At 38.4% G+C, this 22,909-nt stretch overlaps 1 protein-coding gene across 1 annotated transcript; it reads right to left on the bottom strand.

Moving 5' to 3' along the window:
* Positions 1 to 257: 257 nt before the first annotated feature.
* Positions 258 to 20,567, bottom strand: DNAJC15 (DnaJ heat shock protein family (Hsp40) member C15). The gene is made up of 6 exons (XM_041407356.1): positions 20,452 to 20,567; positions 13,940 to 13,991; positions 12,467 to 12,540; positions 5,739 to 5,815; positions 3,804 to 3,874; positions 258 to 724 (listed from the first exon to the last, which is right to left on the bottom strand). The coding sequence occupies exons 1-6, from the start codon at positions 20,551 to 20,553 to the stop codon at positions 654 to 656; spliced, it is 447 nt and encodes a 148-aa protein (XP_041263290.1). The 5' UTR covers positions 20,554 to 20,567; the 3' UTR covers positions 258 to 653.
* Positions 20,568 to 22,909: the final 2,342 nt, after the last annotated feature.

The raw sequence follows: 22,909 nt of genomic DNA, 5'->3' as shown, positions 1-22,909 counted from the left end.
CCAAAAACACACCTAGTGGAAGCTGCTGTCTGTAGTCCCATCAGTCATTCTGTCCTGAGTTGCAGCTCTCAAACTGCACCCATGACCAAACCCCACTACTTCACAAATGAACAGACTGAAGCATAAGGCGGTGCTGCGAACTTGTCAAACAGGGTGTGTCATATGTCCTGTGACTCAATGCACTGTCACAGATTTTATGGTGACCCTAAAGATAGGATTGCTTCTTTACTAATGAAGAAACAACCCTACATTAAAAGATTGTTTTTAAATTTTTATTTTAAGAGATCCAAAATTTAACAAAAGAAACTAAAAAGTACTTCTGAAAAGAAGACAGTTAAAATAACTTTTTCAAGCTTCTAAGCGATAATAATTCAGTAAGAATACACTAAAATTGGGACAGAATCATAAAACACCTTGAGTTGGAAGGAACCGCTAAGGATCATCATTCCAACTCCCTACTCCTTGCAGAGACATAACTGTACATAGCTTTACATAACTATAAAAGTTTTCAGTTTGCTTTTACATAATCTTAACATTTTAATTATGGCAATAAATATGAACAATCAGTGTTAAGAAACTGTGCAGAACAAGCAGACATGAAAGTTATTGCACAATGTATCTGCTGAATCTCCTATGACCCGAGGTTTTGGGTTTCAGTTTTTGGCACTGGATTCCAACAAGTCTTTTGCTTCGTTTATTTTTGTTGCTAAGTAAGGTGATCCACCTGAGAAGAGAAAGGGGAAAGGAATACTGTTTACACATTAGTATCAAGTACCAAACTACCTCACTTGCATCTCTTTACTACTCATTTTTATTAGCTCTTTCCTACACAGATCCTTTTGATACAAATGACATTGGTAAGAAGTAAACTAACGGATAAGAAAACATGAGAAATGTAATCAAAACTTAAATCACTGTAGAATAACACAGAACAACTTGTCTCAGAGAGAAGACTGAAATCTGAAATCACTTTATATCCTGTGATCTAGATCTCCAGTGGGATGCTACTGCAAATGTATGCAAGGTCAGCTGTCCTGAACATTCATTCAAACCTAACAGCAATTACTTCCACCCATACTAAAAACTGAGAGGTAAAATTTTAAAATACCTTCGACAAAGAATTATTGTGCAAGCATCTCCTGCGTGAGATGCCCAGTTACCAGCCAGAAACCATCACATTAAAGCTATTTAAACATGGTACACCTTCTAACTCCTAGTGCTGAACATTGCCATTGCTCTATGCCCCATCTAACGATCTGATTACAGTTCAGCAGTCTTTTTGTGTCTGGGTTTTTTTCAGTCTCCCCTTGAGTGCCAACCGTCTGCCCACAGTCACCAAAAACAACACTCCAAGGTCTATATCAGTAACTTACCACTTACTATAATACACCTATATTTTTACATGAAAATGTGATTCCAGCAGTACTGTGCACTGCATAGTCTTTGCGAGGCATTTATTCAACCTTATTTTTTTCATTCACCATTTCCTTCATTCTACTAGTCAGGAAAAACAATGATAGAAGAAACATGCAGAGCTAGTTGTAGCCACATACAAATAAAAAGGTGAGGCTTGCTTAAAGACTTCTTTAGGTCATTGCTGCAGGAATCCAAATCAGTATAAAGTAATTTCACAGTGTAATAAAACAACAGGAAAAAAAATGAAGTTATTTTCCATGGTTTGGTCTTATTTGAGTGTTTTAGCTCTAATAAGTAAGCCACACTGGAGGAAAGTGAGGCAGGGCATGGGATGAATGATAAATTGACTATTGAAAAATAATTTTTTTTTCTTTTCTTAAATCAAGTAACTTTGTAGCAAGGAATAGGATTACTACACTGACTACTGCTTCTTTCACAGAGTAGATAAGAGGATCAAACAAACAGTAAAGTCTAAAACCTGCAATAAACAATGTACTCCAAGTAATTTTTAAATGTGCATTGATTTTCTACATGTCTAGAATACAGCATCTTAAAGTAAATTTAAATCTGTTGGAAGTGTTTTCACTACATTTACATCCTTAAGTGCCATATTAATTTTGTAGCCCTCCAATGAGAGGAAATTCAATCTCATGATTGCCTAAGTGTTTGTTTATAATTAAGGCAAGTCCAAAAGGTTTCTCTCTTCTTTTTTTTTTCTGTGAGGAAATGTTCTTTCATAAAATTTGTAACTGATAACTTAACATACAATGTATCAATATAAAAACACTTTAAAACTGAACTGTAAAGATTAACAAGCAACCATTTCAGTAGTACTCTCTGGGGATGTTTTTATGCAGACTTCTATATATTTCTTATTTATTTCTAATATTTCTTTCTCCAACAGTTTGGATCTCAGAACACATGTAAATTAAAATCTGCAATTCCTGCTCTTTCTTCTATCATCTCCAGGTGGTAAAATATTATTTCAAAATTAAATTATAGAATTGAATATTATTTTTAAATGAACATCTGTGCTACCCACAGCCAGAACTGATCTATACACAAGCAAACAAGCCTCTCTGTGATGCCACATGTTCAAGATTACTCCAGGCCCTCACTCTGCAGCTGAAGATATTAAGGTTTTTTTCTACAGCCATGCCAGAAGAGCTTCAGGGGCATTGAGAAGCACAAATCCCTACAACTGGTGCTCCCGCTGAGAAAACGCTCGGTGCCTCACTATCACACAGGAGGGCTCACTACATCCATCCAAACCTACACTGCGCCCAGCTGCAGCAGCATTAACACTCTAAGAGTGCAGCACTAAAATCTTTGTTAGGGTTGTTAGGATCTTCCTAACAGGAAGCATCTCTTCACATACACTCAATATCCACCTGGAGATTCACAATTCTCTTTTGTTCATGTGTTCACATGTTGCTACAACAAACATAGAAGTTCATTATTAATAAAACTTGACCTAATAAGGACTCTGGTGGTTAAGAGACTTTTGACCACTGTAAAACATTCGAAATGAAGAAGAGAAATTCCTTTCTAGGTATGTGCAACATATACATTACAAAAAGAATAAAAAATGAAAGTTTGAAATCAAAAAAGCAGGACAGCTTTTAAACTAAACTGAGGGATGAAGAGAAAAAAGCATCAACACTTCCCACGGCCAGTGGACACACTTTTTCATTTTCTTAAAACGGGGTGCTGGTAGGGAGCCCATAATTCCGTCAAAAAGATATAAAAACCCTCTGATTTCCCCTTTTGACTTCTGAAATACAGTGCAAGTCTTCACCATCTGTTATTTTAAAGCAGAGACAGCAATGAACATATGGGCTTTCTTTCTCAACCAGCTGTAGTGTAGTTAAAGTTATAATAATAGCCTTTCTCTAAGATAAATTTACATTAAAAACACGGCCAGTAAAGCAACAGTGCCCAGCTTTACATTCTTTCCAAGTGAATTCCATAAAGTCTGAAATTCATCAATGATGTACTTAGTAACTGCAAAACATTTCCCCACAGAAAATTACTTTCATGCATGCAATTGGTCCACCACAGCTCAAAACAGGAATTTTATTTTAATGTAAAATTTTTATAGCTTATTTTTCCTTATTTTTCAAGAAGTTTTTGTGAAGTGTGGAAAACTGGTCCCTGAGCTCATAGTCTTAACTGAAGCAGCACAGCTACAGAAAACAACTTTAAATAAAAATGAGTAAAACCGGTTCATAAAGCTCAGTTTATCTGAGAGGACACACAGAAGCTCAAGTCAATAAACAACAAACATTTGCACTTGACGTGCTTATTCACACAGTCAGTAAACTTAAAGGATCTCATTCAAGCCTCTTCCTTTCCAGCCCTAGTTAAGAAAAGTAATAATTATTTACCTTTATCAGGATGATTCAAAATCATGATTTTCCTATGCGCTGTTCTGATTTTGTCCTTGCCAGCAGATGGACTGCAAAAACAAATTGAAGTGCTTACAAGAAATGCCAGAGCACTCAGGCTAAAAATTAACAGTTTATACTGGCTTCAAAAATAATTGAAACTTGAGATTTTCACCATCTTGTGGACAAAACATAAAACTGCATCTCTGAGGAAGCAACAACAACAAAGGCATGTAAGGCAAAGAGAATGACATTTTTCAAAAGCCTGTGTATGTGACACATAGGAGTATCTTTCAGGTTTTTGCAGAATGTAATACATCCACTCATTTAAAATAAAAAATTTGAGGGGGGAAAAGGTAGGATAGCCCCAGCACTTCTAGGGTATATCTGGTTGCTTATTCTAGCATTAAATGCAGAAAACACAATTTTTCCTCCAAGAAAATAAATATTTTTATGACCAGTGACAAAACAACAAATATTTAATATTATCACATTTTGTTCTATTGTAAATATTTTTATAGCAGCTATAAATATTTTTTCTTTCTGCTGGGGCCTGAAAATAATGCCTGTATGTGTTATTTTTGCAAAGCTGTTCAACATGTTACATTCAGGGACACGTTGATTTACAGGTGCTACCTACACAATATTGCTTACTTCAATGACACATATAAAATATGTATTTGGCCTAAATTAAATACAAAATATGTACCTTACCAGACAAATAACCACTTATCGATGCAGTATGCCAACACAGTAAAACTCTTGTATGCAAAAGGACAGTCTGAATGGTTCAGTTCTTTATAATTTTTTAGTATGCAGAAATGAATCAGTGTTTTCCACTTCAGGTGACTTCTTAATCAGTGATGATTCAATTAATTAATCTTTCTGTAGATACAGCTTGAATGCAAGGTATCAGCCCAACTAAATTCCTGAGGTAAACAACCTCTCTAATTATTATTCTGTCACAGTGAAATTAGGGTATGTTGCAAAAATAGTTCACAGAACTGCATAAGAAAAGAATATTTCAATTGAACAGAAAATAATGTAGAAAATAAAAAACAAACAGAGGGTGAAGGGTCTTGGATTATACAGACACAAAACCGAAATGGTTTATCACACAACTATAAATAACAATCATCTACATTTTGATTTGTAAAGCTGTTTCTAATACTAAAAAAGAAAGCTGTTATACCACATTTAGAACCTCAGATGGTTCTAAACCATAACTGGGCAAAAGTGGCAATTGCATATTACAGAAGATCATGCAGGTCTGCTCAAAGAAGCAACTGTGAAAATAGGGGTTTACTTCAAATTTGCTTAGTTTATGAGATATTGTTTATCCCACAATGGGCTCTAAAGATTCTTTATCACTAGGAGAAAAATATATAATGTCAAAATCACATTCTCCTTGGCTTGCAATCTGACTCACACCAACATCATGCTGCCTTCTAACATCACCCACTGGCCAAGAAGTCTATCACTGTGGTGGGAACAGCTGATATGCTGGCGAGCAGAGCTGACATTCAGAGGCACCTCCAGAGGCTGCAGGAAGGGGCTGACAGGAACCCTTCACAAACTTCCACAAGGATGGGTGCAGAGCCTAGTACTTGGGATGAAGTCTCCCTTGCAATGCTAGAGGCTGGGAAATGCCTGGGTGGGGAGGGGCTCTGCTGAAAGGCACCCAGAGCACAGCAAGAACAATTCTCCACTGCAGTATGTTACCATGCCTTCAATCCAAACAAAAGTCACATTTTTTCTGAGCAAGTTATTGTTTGCTTTTTAGTTTAAGCAGAGTACTAGAATAATTTATACGTTATTAGAAGTCTTTTTTAAAAAAAGTTATGGTTTTGGCAAGAGTATTTCACATTATTGCAACATGCATCTGCTTCATTCAATACTTGCTGAAGTAAAAACATATTGATGCAATACACCTACCTTACACCTAAAATAAGACTTGCTTCTCGCCTACTCATTTTCTGTTCAAATCCTCCCTTATAGTATGATGAAAGGCTCTAAAAAGAAGAAAGGGAAAAAAAGCAATAATTAGTTCATGAACAAGGTGCCAGGAACTAAACTGTAGTTATATGACCTCATTCAGAGCATTACATTCATGTGTAATTTATTTGGAAGGCTTGGAATGACTGGAAACCAGATAATATGAAAGGAACTTCCCCTGAGTGATAACACGTACAAAAAACAACTTAGAAAAACCTACCTATGTTTTCACCATCTTCTACTGTAAATAAGAGATATTAACAGCTACAACCATTGAAATCCTGCCTCCTGAATCAAAGTCCTGAATCAAAGTACATACAAAGTACATACTAGCATACAATGGTACAGTGCATGCATTGGGGAGGGCATGGGAGGGAAAGCAGGGTAATTGTGGAGACAGCACTGGTACCATCACAATGACAAATGCCAAAAGTGACAATATTTTGGCATCCATGGATGTTAGGGACAATCACTCCAGATATTTCTATAAAGCAAGTTGATAAAAAACCCCAATAGATATAAGAACAGGTTTGAAGTGAAGGAATGTTACTTCAAAAAAAGTGTATAATGAGTTCTTTGAAGGAATCCTAAGAAACAAGAAAAAAAAAAAAAAAGAAAAATAAGAAACAAGAAAAATAAACAGAAAAAAAAAAAAAAACCAAGAAAAAAAGAAGAAGGCTTAGCATAAAACCACAACCTCTATTTCAGGAAACCACTGAGCTGGAGAACACTGGAAAATAGTAAAGTATATAGGGAAATCCTAAGCCTTTACATCCTTCCTTCAAAACTAATGACTGACAACTATTAGATACAGGATCTGGGATTAATTTTTTTAAACTCATTGTCATATGAAACTTTATCCACTGTTTCAAGAAGGGAAGAAAAAACAGGGGAAAAAGAACATTAAATAGGAGATGGAGGTGAGAGCAAATCATTACAGGTACTGTCACAGAGAATGAGATGAAAATGTATTTGTCAACCACAAATCTATTTTAAATTATGAAATAAAACCTATGGAACCATCACTGATGGTTAACAGTGATCACAATGTGAATGTTTCTCTAAGTCCTAGAGGTAGCAGATGTAGCTCCAAGCCTTGCCGAACTGGCACACAGAAATCACTCAATAAGACTGAAGTCTTTTCCTCAATGCAAAACCTATCAAAAAAAAAAAAAAAAAAAAAAAAAAAAAGCTTCTTTTGTTGCTATCAAAGGGAAGTCTGGCCTGAAAGCTGAGGCTATTTTTAAGTATTCCCTTTACCCCCAAGTAAAATGTGCCTGGCCCTTGAAAAAACACTCTTCTCACTAAATAAAGCCATTCGTATTCAGTGAGAATTTTGCCTTATGTCTACACAAGCTCTCTTATATAATTTCAAAACCATTACACAGCATTTAAGGGGCTCTGTCTATGATATCTAAGAAAAGCCTTTAAGTTTAGGAGAGATATATGCCCAAAAGCATGGCTCAGAAATACTTCACCTATTGCTACCATGAAGTCACATGCAACCACAGAAGAGATTTCTTTAGTGTGTTGTTATTGTCCAAAACAAAAAGTGGAACAAAGTGACCACTACTGCAACACTACAGGTATCAGAGCTGAAGGAAGTGTGGAAATGCCATGCCGACAAAGAGAAGCTGTGGAGGAGCCACTTCTGTAACCACAGGGTAACACAAACCAGGTCTGGAACAGTGCACATGGACATGATAGGTTAGAGGGTGCAACACTAAGGGAACACACAGCGCTTCTCTGGTTCTCTGAAGGGAAATGATGTCAATAATTTAATTAACAGGTAACACCCTTAAAGGGCAGGACTGCACAGAAATTTGCAACAATGCCAACAATTACTACAAGCAAAAGAGAAAAGCATAGTTTAATGCTCTCTGTAAGTTTTTCCACAAACATTTGCTCCCAAAGCCGTCTAGATGCAGAAGGTTTCTTCAATTCTTCTCTGCCCTTCAACTCTGACATACAACTCTAATGCAGGAGAACATTAGCTTGCTATTAGTGTAGAGAAGAGCAACATTTGAATTTAATGCAGCTTGTCTCTGTTCTTGGTAGATTTCATCTAAAACATTATTTAAAATGAAAGACTAGGGAGATATGGCTGCAAGCTTACATTCAGAAATATTTTTTCATGTTTTTAAAACCTACTTCCTTGACACTGTTCTAACCTTAGGAAGCCTCGGTTCACCTCCAAGAGGAGTGAAAAAAGAAATTCTGTACCCTGTATCCTTTCACACACAAAAGGTTTGTTGAATTGGTCTCCATGAAAAAATATTTTCTTCTCATAACTGAAGGATGTAGAAACAATAACCAATTCTCAAATTAAGATCTCCATCGTAAGCAGAATTTAAAACAAAAGGAAATTACACATAAAAGCATTTTTCCCATTGGTTAGAAAAAAAGAGGAAAAAACACTGAGACTTCATTTCAGGCAACAGGCAAATTTCTAGTTCCCTAATTAACTAGAAATCCTACTCAAACTAAAACATTTTTTTCCTAGTTGTAAATTCTAAGTAATGGCTGGAAAGATATTTTTCTGTTATGAGAACTCCTTGATGAGCAGGCAGTTCTAGACACTTGATTATTTATTAGCTCCAGCAATTGCAAAGAAAATTCTGTACTGGAAAAATCGTGGAAATGAGCTCGTCATTCCTTTGTACTATCTGGGGGAAGGGGAGGAGGTATCATTTAATTTACTTAATTTCCTTGCACATTATTTCTGTTTAGCAATTTATATAAGTCCTCCTTTCTGAACAAATGCTGCTATTAATAGGTTTGGGGCACAGAGAGGGACAGAAAATGGCTGCACTTGCTTTGCAAATGTCTACTCAGTCTTGCAAATCTTCACAAAAGCAACCAGATAAGAAAATCCAATGCACAGGGACCATGACATCTTCAAGATACTTTTTCTTTCATAGTACAGGGAAAGCATAATCATTGTTTCCATGCCAGTTAAGAGTGAAAACACCAAAACTGAGACCATACATTACATTACATGGAGTAGTGAATTTTTCTGAAAACTATATATTGCTGTTCCAGGACCAATACAGTCCTCCACCAAAAAGGGAACAAACACTGGAGGGAAAAAACCAAACACAAAAAACAAACTATAACCACAAACTATTAGAAGCTGTGATATAATATACAATTTTGCTAATATCAACTTTAACTTCCTTAACTTCAGTTAGAAAAGAAATCTTATAAAATGGACTGCATTGTTCTCTAGAAACTTTGTTTTCAATTAAGGACAAGAGAGACAGTTGCTACCCTTACCTCTCAATCCAGAACTCCATGAGTCTGAGCAGAATCAGATCCAATAAAGGAAATACAGCAAGAAAACCTAATGATGTTCTACAGAAGACATAATTTTCTAATGGAACACAGAGTTTCATGATTGTGGGATTAGAGTATTTTGATAGTTCATTTGGCCTAGAATTTCTGTGTATATCTTTAATATCTTCTATCTATCTGTCTGTCTTTCAATTCTCAGTATCATTGATTCCACAAAGAAAGCTAATGAATGCTACTGAAATACTTGCTTCTTTATTTCACACTTTAAGGAAATATTAATAGTATAACTAATGGCACTAATTCTGAGGAAGAAAAGCCAAATGACTACTTAGAGCTGTGCATCTACTACTGGCAACACTCTTCTCACTACACACAGAAACAAAACAGTGTCACTGACACCACTGACAAAACTACACTCAAACTAAAAAACCGTTTCTGTGGGACCAAGCATTATGACTTGCCATAGAGTGGAAATGACAGTGTTTCCTCTAGTGTATTTCTCCACTGAAAGAAAAATGGTAGAAAACTTCAAGACTAAATTACAGAAGCATTTACAAATACATATTCTTAAATATGAAGTGACTGTCTTAAATGAGATGTAAAAATTCAGAATAAAGGTTTTACTTGCCTCTGCTTACTATTTCTGACTAAAAGATGAGTGCAGTTGTTGACTATACATGTTACTTATTCACGTAAGTAAATAGGAAGTGTAAAATCCTCAAGATACAGCAAGCAGCATTTTAAATGATCACTTTGTAACTGCTCAGCTTGACCTTTCCCAAGTCATTTATCAGTGAGCAGACAGAACAAATAAACTGCATTTGTATTACCTTGTTTGGTTGGGAGGAACCAACACCAACTGTGACTTCTACTGCAAACAGAGCGGGGCATGCGTTGTAAATGGAGGAGGAAGAGTAGGGGCGTACAGAGGAAGGGAGCTAGCTTTTAAACAGTCAGCTGCTCACAGACCCCCAAGAAAAAGAAGGCCATGAGGGACAAAGTTTCATTCTAGAAAGCTAGAATAAGCACTGAAAATTACAGGGACCAAGTCAGGTGCCTTCACCATAGAAACCCAGCAAAGCAAGACTGAGTCCAGACACTGAAGGTCATGAGATGGTATGGGTAGAAGTACCAACTGCGTGGCAACCTTTGTCAGTACAGTGTAAAGGGAAATAAGCTGTCAAGAAACATGATGAAAGTGCTAATTCACAAATTATACTCAGCAGCTTCATATTCCACAAAGTCATGTGAAACTACTAAAATAAGAAGTTTGGAGAATAAGCACTTATATAGGACCTTTGAATTTAATCTTTTCTCTATTGTTTCAAAGAAAATAATCCATTGTTAAGGGGAGAAGAAAAAAAATTAAAATAGAAACTGAGAAAGTAGTAGCTGTAGAGTAGCAAAAAACAAATAATCTTGGCCAAGAAATACACAAGGATCTTCAATTTGGACCATGGCTATAGAAGAAAAATATTATCACTATCCTCTCACAAATATAAAGCCAGAAAATATGCACAGTAAATGGCAAACAGGAAGAGAGTTTTTACTGTCTCCAGTAGATCTCATCTTATACTGAAAACTTTACTTTCAAGTTCAAAAATAGAACACCAGAAGAGACTACTGGAAATCAACACACAATTGTGGGCAGAAAGGCAGGATGTGAAAGCAGACAGAGGATACTGCTCCAGGGACTAGGAACACTTAGAATGCAGAAGCTCCTGGTTTGCTCTTTATGGTTGCTCATGAATTCTGCAGGACTCAAAGTCACCGAGGTAAAAATGAGATAGGTCTGTAATGAGCTTGGCTCAGTCAGTATTGAGGGGTGTAGTTTCCTAGGAACAGACACCTCTCCATGCAGTAGCATGTCACATTTCAATGTGTTAAAACGAGTCACTGAATGCTTTCTTATGTGAATGTATCTGAATTTAGATTCTCTAGCCTATATCTACAAATTGATAGAAAAAGAATGACTGGAGTAAAACAGCTAGGGAGGGAGGGAGGGTGAAGACTGAAGCACTCCATACTCTGAAGCCACATGTACTGCCAGCTACATCTAACAAGTCTGCAAGTCAGCCCGTATCTGTATCATGTGAAAGCAATTTAATTCACAGTATCTAAAGTCCCCTCTGTTGTTTTGGCAGGCAATATGGGAATATCTCAAAAATTTTTTTTTGAAATAGGAAAAAAAAATTGACATTGGTCTCACAACAGCAATGCAATAAGAGCGACAGAGAGCAAAAAAAGTTTTCCAAGAGCACTGCTTCTGGCTGAAACACATGGCAAGCAAACACAAATGTGGACCAGCCTCAAGAGGACAGTTGAATCTCCTCTCCAGGAAGCCTGGCTTGATCAAGCTTGTACCTTCAGCACAGGAACACCAAGTACAGATGGCAAATGAATTTGGACGGTAGTGTCTGTCTAGACAGGCTCTGTGCTGCAACTGGCCTAACATGAGTAGGTACAATGCCAATATCATGTTTTTTAAAAACCTACATTTAGTATATTTTTCAGGAAATAATAATCTGCAACAACTACTCCCTGAACATGATCACCTATCAGCATCATGAAAGGAATAGCATTCTATTGCTGTGGGTAGGTGTACACAGACTATGAACTCCGAAGGAACACACTGCTACAAGCAGACATCTATCTCATTGGGAATTATTTCAATCAAACAGAAATGGAACACATGTATTTATTTACCAGAGGAAAATGTAGCCACTGAAGCAGTAAGTAAATACTCTCAAATATTCCCTGCATATGCATCCCACACAACATTCTTCTTCTTGATTTTTTATCTCATTATTGTATTTTTTAACCAGTACGAAAAAACCCAAAGAACAAAAACCTGGTTAAAAGTTCAAATTAGCTGGGGAAGAAGAAAAAGACAACTCATATGTTAACCAGCACACAAGCTCTCCTATCTCCATGGCAACCCATCCTAGAAGTTCATCAATTTGTCTTCTTGATTTTTAACACTGTCTAAAAGACTAAATTCTTTTACTTTTAGCTGCTGGAAATGAAACTGCATGTCATCACTTTGCAATATTTAGGAATTACTGACTTTCTCACAGTGCACTTGAACAATTTATCTTTACACTTACTAGTAAAGGGTTGCACAAAACAAGGAACCTCAGTAGAAAAAACTGCAACTGTTTATCAAACTCATAAACATCTTTTGATACAGCTTTATCCATAGTGATTTAAAATACAGAAGACAACATGCCAGAACTTACACAGCAGGGAACAGCCCTACCCTGGGAAAAAAATTATCTACCTGGCAGTTTACTGTATTTAACATAAAATGTCTCCTTTCTGAATACTTGAAATACAAAATCATAATTTTAGCATAAAGCAGTATCTAAACTCACAGAAGTTGAAATCCTCTTTGCTGCTTCTGTAATTGTCTGCTCCAATGGTTTCCAAACACGGAAAGCATAACGACCTAAAAAAGATGGAGTATAAATGAAATATTCACTAAAATGCACAAAAACACCCCACAAACAAGCTCCAACTTATGCCCATCAGTTTACAGTGGAAAGAATTTTGTTTTTAAAAAAACACAAACTATTGGGAGAGGGAGAAGAATTTTAGTACACTACATCTAAAAACCTAGTCATGGACTGCAAAGACCCATTGTGTTTACTCACTATTTAACTCACCAAATAAACAGATTTAAATACATTTCAATATGATAAATTAAGATATCTGCCTTGTGAACTTTAAGAAAAAGGGCGGTTTGAAACATTAGCTTTGGGTATACATTATTTATTCAATACTCTTCAAAGGTTATGTCTTCAAAAAAAGAAATCCATGTACTACACGTTTCTTGCTGTGATGCTGTATGCTTAATTACACACCTTGTAAATACTGCATTTTTAATTTCGTTAGAAAAAGACAATCTTCTGGGATTCAGACCCATTCAACTCTCCACTAGCACTGAATGTGTATAGCTAGGAAAGAATAGAGGGATTCCTGTAAGGCTGTGTTCCCAGAAGAACAAAGCTGCTCCATCAACACCAGAATCAAGATTTATGCCATGTTACTGGAGGATTTTCCATGTAAATCCTCTCCCCCCAGTTACTGTTTTAACTATTCTTTAGCAATGTAACTCAGTATTACACACAATGGCAAAACTATTTACCAAATGTGGCTCTGCTTCATTCCAATAGCATCTTGCATTCATTCTTACAACACAAATCATGTCTGTAAGTTTTAGCGATCTAAGCCTGTGCCTACGGTAACACAGAAGTCAAAACCACATTAGACTATCTCTGTTGAAATGTTGTGATGTACCATTACCTCACTCTCTTCTTAATGCTTTCTGTTAACCATTATTTAATGTTAAACTCATACCCTGTCTTCAGACTAGAACCTATTTGTCAGAGTAACAAACAGTCCAGATGCAAAGAGTTCAGGTAATAAAAAAATGTAGTATGGAAACAGTTAGTATGATAAATCACTGGTCTATAAAACCTTTTATTTTCCTCTATTTCAATTCGTCGAGCATCACCTCCACATCACAGCATCTTGTTGCACTCTTCTGTACTAAAGGGCCTCTACACTGCAATATGTTACTAAGTAAATAAACTTTTCACCTTTCATTTTGCAGACAAAAAGCAGATGGAGCATTTTAGTTGCTGTCCATGAAATTACATTATCCAGCTTTCTCCACCTTTTTCAAAAAGAATTTTGGAAATTATTGCTTTGAAGGTGGGCACAATTTTCCATAGTACTTTCAAGCAACCTTTCCACTTTCCACTCTTTAAATTAATAAAAACTTCATTAACCCTTTCAGAAAGCGCAGCTCACTAAGTGAGAGTTCTGCCACTAATTTACCTTACCTGCAAATGCAACAGTTGCAATGCCAAGTCCGAGTGCTATCATAGTCCTGGCCTAAAGCAGAAAAACAGGAATCAGAATAACATGTGAATTCTAATTTGATATATACACACCTTTTACTTTCACAAGAAGCATTTCGGATGTCTGATGTGGACATTTCATTTATAAACTACGAGAGAGATGAAAGTAAGTTCTGTATTCCATAGGCTGTTAGATTTTATATTTCAGTCCCATTAACCTCCACCACTGTATCAGGTTTAACTTGAACTACCAGCTAGCAAATCAGTGAACACATACTGAAATCAGCTCATAGTATGCACTGATAAAAACACAAGGCACATAACTACACAGGATTATTTGAAATTGCTTGTGCAGTCTAGTTCAACATGGTACATAACAAAGTATCAGTTTACTAAAAAAACATGAAGCTCTAACTCAAAACTCCCATATCAGGTGTAAGTATTTTCCTATACTGTGCTTGAAAAAGTCAGGCACTTCAAGAAGGATAAGAAGTATTCCTATGTTGATCAAGAAGCTGATGAAAGATATGAAGTAAACCTTGAAGAAAGGACTGCCTTCTCACATGTTTGCAGAATTCAGGAAGGGTAACAAGCTCTCCACTTCTGAAAAGCCTCCATGCAATCTTTGAAACAAAGGAAATAGCCATCTGCGGCATCACCTGCCTTATCATACGACAGCTCAATAATGCCTTGAATTTCCCCCCGGGAAACCTGAGAAATCAGATTAGGTTTATCTTGAATTCAAAACATAATGACAGTGAAAATGCTTTTATCACCAGACTGTCTCTTCTATATATGACTTACTTCCACAATTATCCCATAACTGGTTTATACGTTTTATACAAGCAATTCTGACAGAAGGACTTAAACCTCCAACTTCAATGTGAATGCCCTAGTAACTGCATCTGGAACCCAGGTGCCTTTACCACTAAGACTTCTGGGGATAAAATACTTTGGTTTTGATTGTACCCAACCTCATTTCTAGACTGTGGGAGCAGGGGAAGAGTACAGAAATACTGTTTTCAAAGCCTTCCCAGAGCTGTCTGAATAGGGCCTAGATCATGGATCGGCAACTTGCCCAGAAACAGGCAGCTGTAGGAGATGCAGGCGCTGCCCTCATGCCCAGTGGCTCCTACAGCTGGCTCTGAAGGCGAGTGGCTGTGACTGCTGCCTGTAGCACTGAGCTCAGCACAGAAGAAGCTGCAGCCTCCTCTGAGGTCACCGGTAGAAGCAGCTGTATTCCTCTGGATCTAGCAGCTGGATGCTGCAGATTTTAACAAAGTACCTACCTCCCACCTACCCGAGAGGGGATTGTTGCTTTAGATATTTGCCTGTATATTACATTTTAGTAATTTAACTCTTCCATTTCAGTGTAGTGTTCAGTCTCAATATTAGCATTCATTTCTGAATGTAAAAATAATGTAGTAGCTTTATGTCTGTTGCTCCTTTCAGTTCCACAAAATTTCATCTCATCTTTTCCCCATGAAAATGTTTAAGCATGTTATCTTAAATGGCAGATGATGTAAAATTGTGAAGCATACAGTTCATCTCCTCACTAAACTAAAACTCTTTTTATTTCTTCTCACAAATCAGTTTTCCCAGACTCTCAATATTCAAACTTTAAAAAAATTCCTTCACTTAAGACACAAACCACAAACAGCCACCTTTCTGGAAATATCCTAACCCTATAGGAATTCTATATTGTTCTGTCTTGTGGTTTGTGACCATGGATTAATATTCAAGAGTTTCCTTGACTTTTTCAGACTGACAGCAAGAATCTTTTACTAAGTGGTTACAGTCAATTAAGAGCTCAACAATGTGTGAAATAGATCACGCTGGCAAAAAAAGAAAAAAAAAAATTAGCCTTTGATTGTCCAAATTAAGTTATACTTGCTTTGCCACCAAAAAGGTGGTTTAAGTCAGTAGTTTACAAGACATGCAGGTTACAGCAAGGCATTAGCAGGAGACACCTCATCACAGGCAAGACCAAGCACAGAGACCAGACTAATAAATAATACCAGGATTCTGTCAGTTCAGTGCAGAAGTAGCTGAAGTGTTTTTGCACAGCAATCTGGGAGAACAATGCAGAGCCCCCGGAGGGCCTTGGACAGAGTGGGCTATGTCTGCTGGAATGCATTAGTCCAATCTCAGTGGAAAGCACCAGCAGTTAGTGGAAGGCTACTGTTGCCGGGAGTACAGCAGCTAAAAAAAACCCGTGACAGCAGCCCTTGAATAGGAGCAGGATCAAGGGGAAAATAAAGACAAGACAGAAAACTTGGTAAAACCGGTTCAAAGCTCAAGCTAGAGAGAAATGAAAGACTGTCCTCACGTTTAAGAGAGATACAGGCACCATAAAATCTGAGAAATACTGGTTTATGGTAACTCACCTTATTTGCATTGTGAGCACGTTAGAGAAGAGTCACTTGCCACATATTAGCAAAGAAGTGATAATTTGACATGCCAAAGCATCTTGCATGTTTGTTATGGTGTGAATGTATCATAACTGTACACGTGATAAACACGGAATTTGAATCAGTGTGAGATTGCAAGTTTGGCTTTTTTCTTGACATGGACTGTCATAAAAGCAGTGGCAACTTCAAGCACTAACCAGTAAATTCTTCAAGTCCAACTTGACTCAGTTTTCTTTTCTATGCTCTCTCAACTCAGTTGAATATTTAAAAGAATCAGTCAAGGTTAGCCTGGTGCTTTGAAATGTAAAGTCCAAAGGTTTAATTAAATGCACTCCTTTCGCGTCAATATTAAATGAAAGCAACTCGCTCTCTCTGTGGAAGGCAGCAGTTCATTTACAGCATGCTAATACAACTACCACCATGATCATCTTTGTCTCCTATTGCTTGAAATTGCATTTCATAAGGGATAAATAAATAAATACATACACACTGACTTTCAATTATGACAGAATTGACCTTCCCCCCCTCCAAAAATGCTGTTAAGAAACTTCCAAGATGTGGATTTTAAATGAAATCATTATGTTATAATCCAAGAGGGAAAAATAAAGAAATAAAATATTTAAAACTAACATCTGTCCCTTTCTTTATTCAATGAATCAGCTCCCAAAGGTTAGTCATCAACCCCATGCTATTCTGCTGATCTCAGTATTTTAATTTTACTATGTAATTCAGTCTTCAGTAACAAACCCTCCTAAAGGAAACTAATGAAAAAGTTATGCTAAATCTGTAAAACCTGAATTTTCTTAATCCTTTTCAGAAATTAGTATAAGAAAACACAAGCATTAGAAAGGCAACTGCCAAGACCTGATTTACCTAAGCATTTGCCAAACAAAAGAGCATAAAGCATATTAATTAACATACAGTATGTTAGAAAACAGAGAATTTCTGCCTATTCCTTTAAGATTCAATTCTCCAGTAGCCTTAATTTTTTAGCAGAAGACACAGGGGAGGATGAGGTAATTATTTTTGCAAATCCCCAAGATGGTGCCCTTCTAACTGAAACATACTCAAAAAAATAAAATTACATATTAATTTTATTAATATGCAGTTCTTAGCATCAGAGTTCTTAGCATTAGAGCGTCTTCTTCTATGAAGTAGAAAAAAGTTAAATTTATAACCAAAAGGAGAATTTCAAATGCATCATTTTAAAACTTCAGCACAACACTCTGACATCTGACAATGGGCTGCAAATGCCAATGCTTTCCAAATGTTAAAACCTATCTGCCTGCATATGATTTGGTTTTTATACTGGTTCTTCTACTACAACTAGTGGAACACCCTTCTCAGTCAAATGAAAAATATTTTGCTCTCCTCACTACTAAGTTTCACACAGACAGCAGGAGTTCTACAGTCTTTTGCCTCAAAAACCTACAGTGAGCAGAACAAAAAAAAAAGCACAGAGAAAATAATAATTTGTTTTCATGGGTTGAATGGCATTTTGCTTAATCGTGGACCAGCAAAATAGGAAGCAGGTACCTACAGTCAACTAAAAACATACAAGTATAAATTGCTTAACTAAAAATTTTTAAGGTTTGGTTTGTTTGTTGTGGGTTTTCTTTAGTTCTGTACACTGCTAAGAAGTAGGATACACAAGTATATTAATTAAATGTAGAAAAATATTTCTGAAAGTAGGTATTTCCTTAAATAAAAATTCTTGACTGGAAATGTTAATGATTGTTTGGTATGGAAGATAGAATAAGGCTTCTATTCCTCAGAAGAGTAGCTACAGTTTATTGGAATATTGCTCTAGAGCAAACCACCTTACTAACACTATATGGAGGCAGAACCACTGTGAAGTGGGATTACATTATAAACTCTGTGCAACTGATTTGAGTTCATAATCTAGTGTTTCCCCTCTAGACTTAACCTTGCTATGAAATTTAATTTGTTTTCCAACAGTGAATAAAAGGAATTTCAGCTAGGTGCCGTTCTCCATACTGACACAATTCTCACATCATTTTGTGTCCTTTAATTTCCAGCAACCTTTTTGTTTTGTATATAAACCTATGACTACAGTTCTGGATGGTTTTTCACAGGAAATTGAACCAGAGCAAGATTCACTAATAGGACAATTACCATAAGGTATTCAAATCAATCTTCTTGAGTATGCACTAATTAGCAAATGCTCCTGTGGGTGTTCTTTGAGAACAGACCCCTCACGCTTCCACTGCTGCTCTTCCATTGCTCCAAATGCTTTTGTAAAACAACTACAAGAGTAAATGTGACCGTGACCTAGTGACTTTCAGCTAATACCCTGGACTAAGGAATAAATTCCAACAGAAAACTGTAGACATCCAGATTTCAGTCCTCTGAAGACCCACCTCTGTCTCCAGACCTCAGTAAGAATGTGACAATACTCAACAACCAAGCAAGCCATGCTAACTCCAAATGCAACTTTTGTCCCAGAGGGGTAAGCAGGCCCAAAGACTCAACAAAATTCTAGGAATTCCCTGCCAGCATTCCGCAGGCAGAATGGCCATGACAATAATGAGTTTCAGAGCCAGCTTAATAAGATTATGCACTTGCTGTTAAATACACAGGAAGACTCTTCTGTGGGAAAAAAAAAAAGTCCTAGACTATAGTAACAATGAATAAATAACTTAGAGAACTGTGATTTTTAAAACTATGTTTAAAAAAAAAAAGTAGAAATATTGTAGAGAAAACTTCACACACACAATTAGGTTAGGCAAGTAAGACTTTTAAGCCATTTAAAAAATGTGAAAACTTCACCATCTGGGGCTTTAAGCTACGTGTTTTTCCCAATTCTCTTTTCCAATGGGAACTCACTGTTCCCTGAACTAGTTGAAGTGACAGGAATGAAGATGTGGGATAAAATCCCAGCATTCTTTCCTCTAGAGCACGATATACCATAGGAAACTTTGGAGACACTCTGCCTCCACCCAGCCTTTCCCACAGCACAAAGTACAAGATGAGAATTACTTTTCTGAAACAGAGTTCTACAAAACCTTCAACACTCAAACCTGCCTGTGGTAATAACATTTGCACAGTGGGTGAAAACACGTCAGGTATCACCTTTTCACAGCAGGGAACAAAATTTTTGGCCTTGTTTCTGAGTGCTGGGGCTGAAGCGTTCCCATGTACCCTGTGGAATCCCAGCGATAAGGGACTAACGTGTATGTTCCAAACACCCACTGGCTGTGGAGCCAACCAAGGATTCTCGGTGGTGACAGACGAGAACTGCTGGCAATAACCAGGATTGTTGGCATTAGCATGCCATGGGTAAGAACAAGATGTGGCTGGAGAAGGGGGCCATGCAGAGGCAGGGCAGCAGTTTTCCTTGCTCCAGCTGCTGGAGGTAAACACAGCACGGTACAGTGCAAGGATGGGGCCAAGCACTGGGCACGGACTGTACGGGGTCATCACGACCACCAGAGACCCCCCAAGCCCTCCAGCCTGTTTCCAGATTTGCACAGAAAGAGAGAAACCTGTCTTCTTGGCAGGGAAAACCTATCCATAGAAAAGCATCCCCAGGCACTCCCAGGACATGTCATTAGCTGGACTAAAGCTGGAACGAGGATTGGTGATCTCCATTACTCTCTCTCTTTCTCTCACTTTTCCTCTCTTTCTTTCTTTTTCTCTTTCTATTTCTCTTTAATTCACATCTTCTTTTCTCTCTTGCCTTTCACCCCACCCTGCATCCAAAACCCGCTGCCGGGTGCTTACAGCGTATGTCAGAGCCAGCATTTCCACACCAGCCGCCTAAGGCGCTAATGAAACTTTCCCACTGAGGACCCTGTTCCTTCCGTCGCTCCCTGGGACCAGGAGCACCCACGAGCCCCGGGTGTGCCCTCCCCTCAGGGTGGGACGCCACTCCCGCTGCCACGCTGCAGCTGCTCCCGCGGCACCGGCCCAGGACCCTCTGCCCCAGCCCGCAGGGGAGCGCAGCACGCGTGTCCGCGCAGCCCCGGCCCCCGCCCCGCTCACACGTGTGCCGGCCCGGGGTGCGGACGGGGCAGGAGCCGCCTCACGGCCCCGGGGGTGGGGGTCCCGCCGTGCGCTCACCAGCCCCCGGTCCAGCTCGGCTTGACCCTTGCCGGCGCCCGTAGGGGCCCGGGCGTACTCGGCGTAGCGCAAACCCTCGGCGGAGGCCGCGGCGCCCTCCATGATGGCGCGAGGAGGAGCGAACAACTACGGGTCGGCCGGAGGGACAAACAGCGCGGCAGGACGGAGCGCGAAGGGCCTCCTCCCGCGCGGCCGAGGCTGGCGCGCCGCAACCCGGGAGCAGCGGGAAGCGGAGCGATGAGGGATCATCGGTGCAGGCATTAGGGATAATCAGCGCACTGACAAATGGGATCAGGAGGGAAAAAACATTCAGACCACAAGGAAATTATTCGTGCCCATCTTCAGAATAGAGGATTTTAGAGAGGGGGGCGGGGGGATATATGTAAAGGAAAATATAAAGCGTAATTAATCTGGAAAAAAAAACCGCTAAAACGCGTTTTAAAATTTGCATGCTTGCTTGCACCTCAGTTATGTTTCACTGTGCTTATGCTTTGATTCCCTGCAAATGCTGCCACTTTGGATCGTAGTTGCCCCTTCTGGAAGGGCTCCTGACCTGCTGCCCCCTGTGCAGAAGTTTTCCACCGCCTTTCCTGCCGCACCGCAGTCAGTAAAATGCTCAGCCCCGTGTCCGTGCAGCAGTGAGGCGGGTCTTCCCTTGTGCTGCTTTTCCTTCCCTCCTGCCTGGTGGTGCCGGCGGTGGAGCTGGATCATCTGCGGGTGGCTAAGCGGTGTGAGCGGACAAAAAGAATTACTCTCCTTACCTCCTATTTCAAACGACGATTGCTCTTCTGAGCATCTCTTAAGTATCTCTTTAAAGTACCGCAGAGGTGAGCTGACCACACAGAGCATTTCATTAACCTCAGAAAGATGTATAAATTTAACTTTCTACTGAACAGAAGTCATTGGAAGTTGCATGACGATCCGTTCGTCAAGAAATGCATTCATTTTTACTTCTTCATTGGACATATAACATACAATCATGTACGATTAATTCTTTAAACCTTCAGTGGAATTGGATTTCTGAGAAACTTAAAACTTATCTTAGAATCGATAGAAATGTCCCAACTAATTTTTTTTTAAATTCATTTAGTTGCATAGAACTGATGCAGAATAGTATGTCACTTACTACTTTCTTGATTAGCAGACCCAGCTTAAAAAACAATAAATAGAAAGTTTTGGAATTTACAGTCTCTTCCTTAGTTTTCCAAGCTTATCTCTGAGACCACTTAATGCGACAGATTTTGTTCTCATTAATCCAAAGTTATTTTGCCCAAATACTACTGTCTCCTGGTCACAGCAGCCAAATTCTCCCTCCTTTATAAGTATCAAATCCAGAAAAGCATCTGCCCCTGTCAGGTGCTTGATCACCTTTGGAAGGAAATTATGATCTATGAACTCAGGAAATATTTTATAAGGGTGGCAAAATTGGACTCTTAAAGACACTGGGTCACAATATGGTCCATACAAATACATGCAGGCACATTCTGAGATGGAGAGCAGTGCTCAAAACATCTCTTTTTCATATCACCAGCCACACCACTGCTGCTGCTTTCTGGACAGAGAGCCGCAGGAAGCGTATTGATTACACGGGGCAAACCAGATAATCAGCACGAGGGAAATGTATCTTCTGCCAGGAGTGAAAGAGTGCAGTTTGTTTTCCTTGGAAGCCAGGAGGGGAGGCATGAAAGCAGCTGGGTGTTTGGTTATGGTTCTCTCCTGAAGCTCCTCTCAGCGTGGCACAGCTGTGTGCTGTGTTTTGCACAGGATGGTGCTGGTAGAGACAATCTGTCCATTACTATTTAATTCAATCCTAAACACTGGTGTGTTCCAGCATATTGTCACTATTAATGTGTAGCAATGTTGTCCAGATTTGTTATGCCATTGAAGTTAATTGTCTGCATACTTTTCCTATAAATTATTTCCCCAACCAGTCTGTGCTACAGTATTCCGTGTTGCAGTCAGGATCCATGCTGAGTCTGTCAGGAATGAAGGAGAATCTAGAAATTGTTACCAGGTTAAATATTGTAAAATTGATAACAAGGATCCTGTGTGTGTTTGGGATTTTTACCACTGATAATTTCCAAAGAACCTGTAAGTGTAGCACCCCATCAGTGAAATTAGGATGGCAGGGCCCAAAGTTTCATCCTAAAGCTTAAAGTTTCTGAGGTCAGGCGGAGAAGAGAGTATAATTGAAAGTTATCAAGGAAATCATGAGGCATATCATATAAAACTGGAAAAGTCAGTACTTGAGCCTTGCTGAATTGTCATGTGCATACAAATGAATGAAGACTAAATCCTCCCAGCCAGGATTAGAAGTTGTAAGAGTTAATTCTCCTACAAGCATTTGTATATTTAATTACCACAATGTACTATAAAAGTTAAAAAAACATGAGCTGTGGACTTCTACTAATATCTTTAGGTAATGGATTTGGAAACATAACACAATAAAGAATGTAAT

The sequence above is a fragment of the Onychostruthus taczanowskii genome, unplaced genomic scaffold (genome assembly GCF_017590055.1).
Source record: "Onychostruthus taczanowskii isolate IOZ18803 unplaced genomic scaffold, ASM1759005v1 scaffold26, whole genome shotgun sequence".
Lineage (NCBI taxonomy): Eukaryota > Metazoa > Chordata > Aves > Passeriformes > Passeridae > Onychostruthus > Onychostruthus taczanowskii.
Note: the sequence above shows the minus strand (reverse complement) of the source record. Positions and strands in the feature narration are given on the sequence as shown.

Excerpts from the sequence above, each read along its gene's own strand:
- DNAJC15 (XM_041407356.1), bottom strand. The coding sequence starts at position 20,553 with ATGGAGGGCGCCGCGGCCTCCGCCGAGGGTTTGCGCTACGCCGAGTAC. Across the intron at positions 12,541-13,939 it reads TGCAACTGTTGCATTTGCAG|GTCGTTATGCTTTCCGTGTT; the intron begins GTAAGGTAAATT and ends CATCTTTTTTAG. Across the intron at positions 725-3,803 it reads TTTGAATCATCCTGATAAAG|GTGGATCACCTTACTTAGCA; the intron begins GTAAATAATTAT and ends TTCTCTTCTCAG.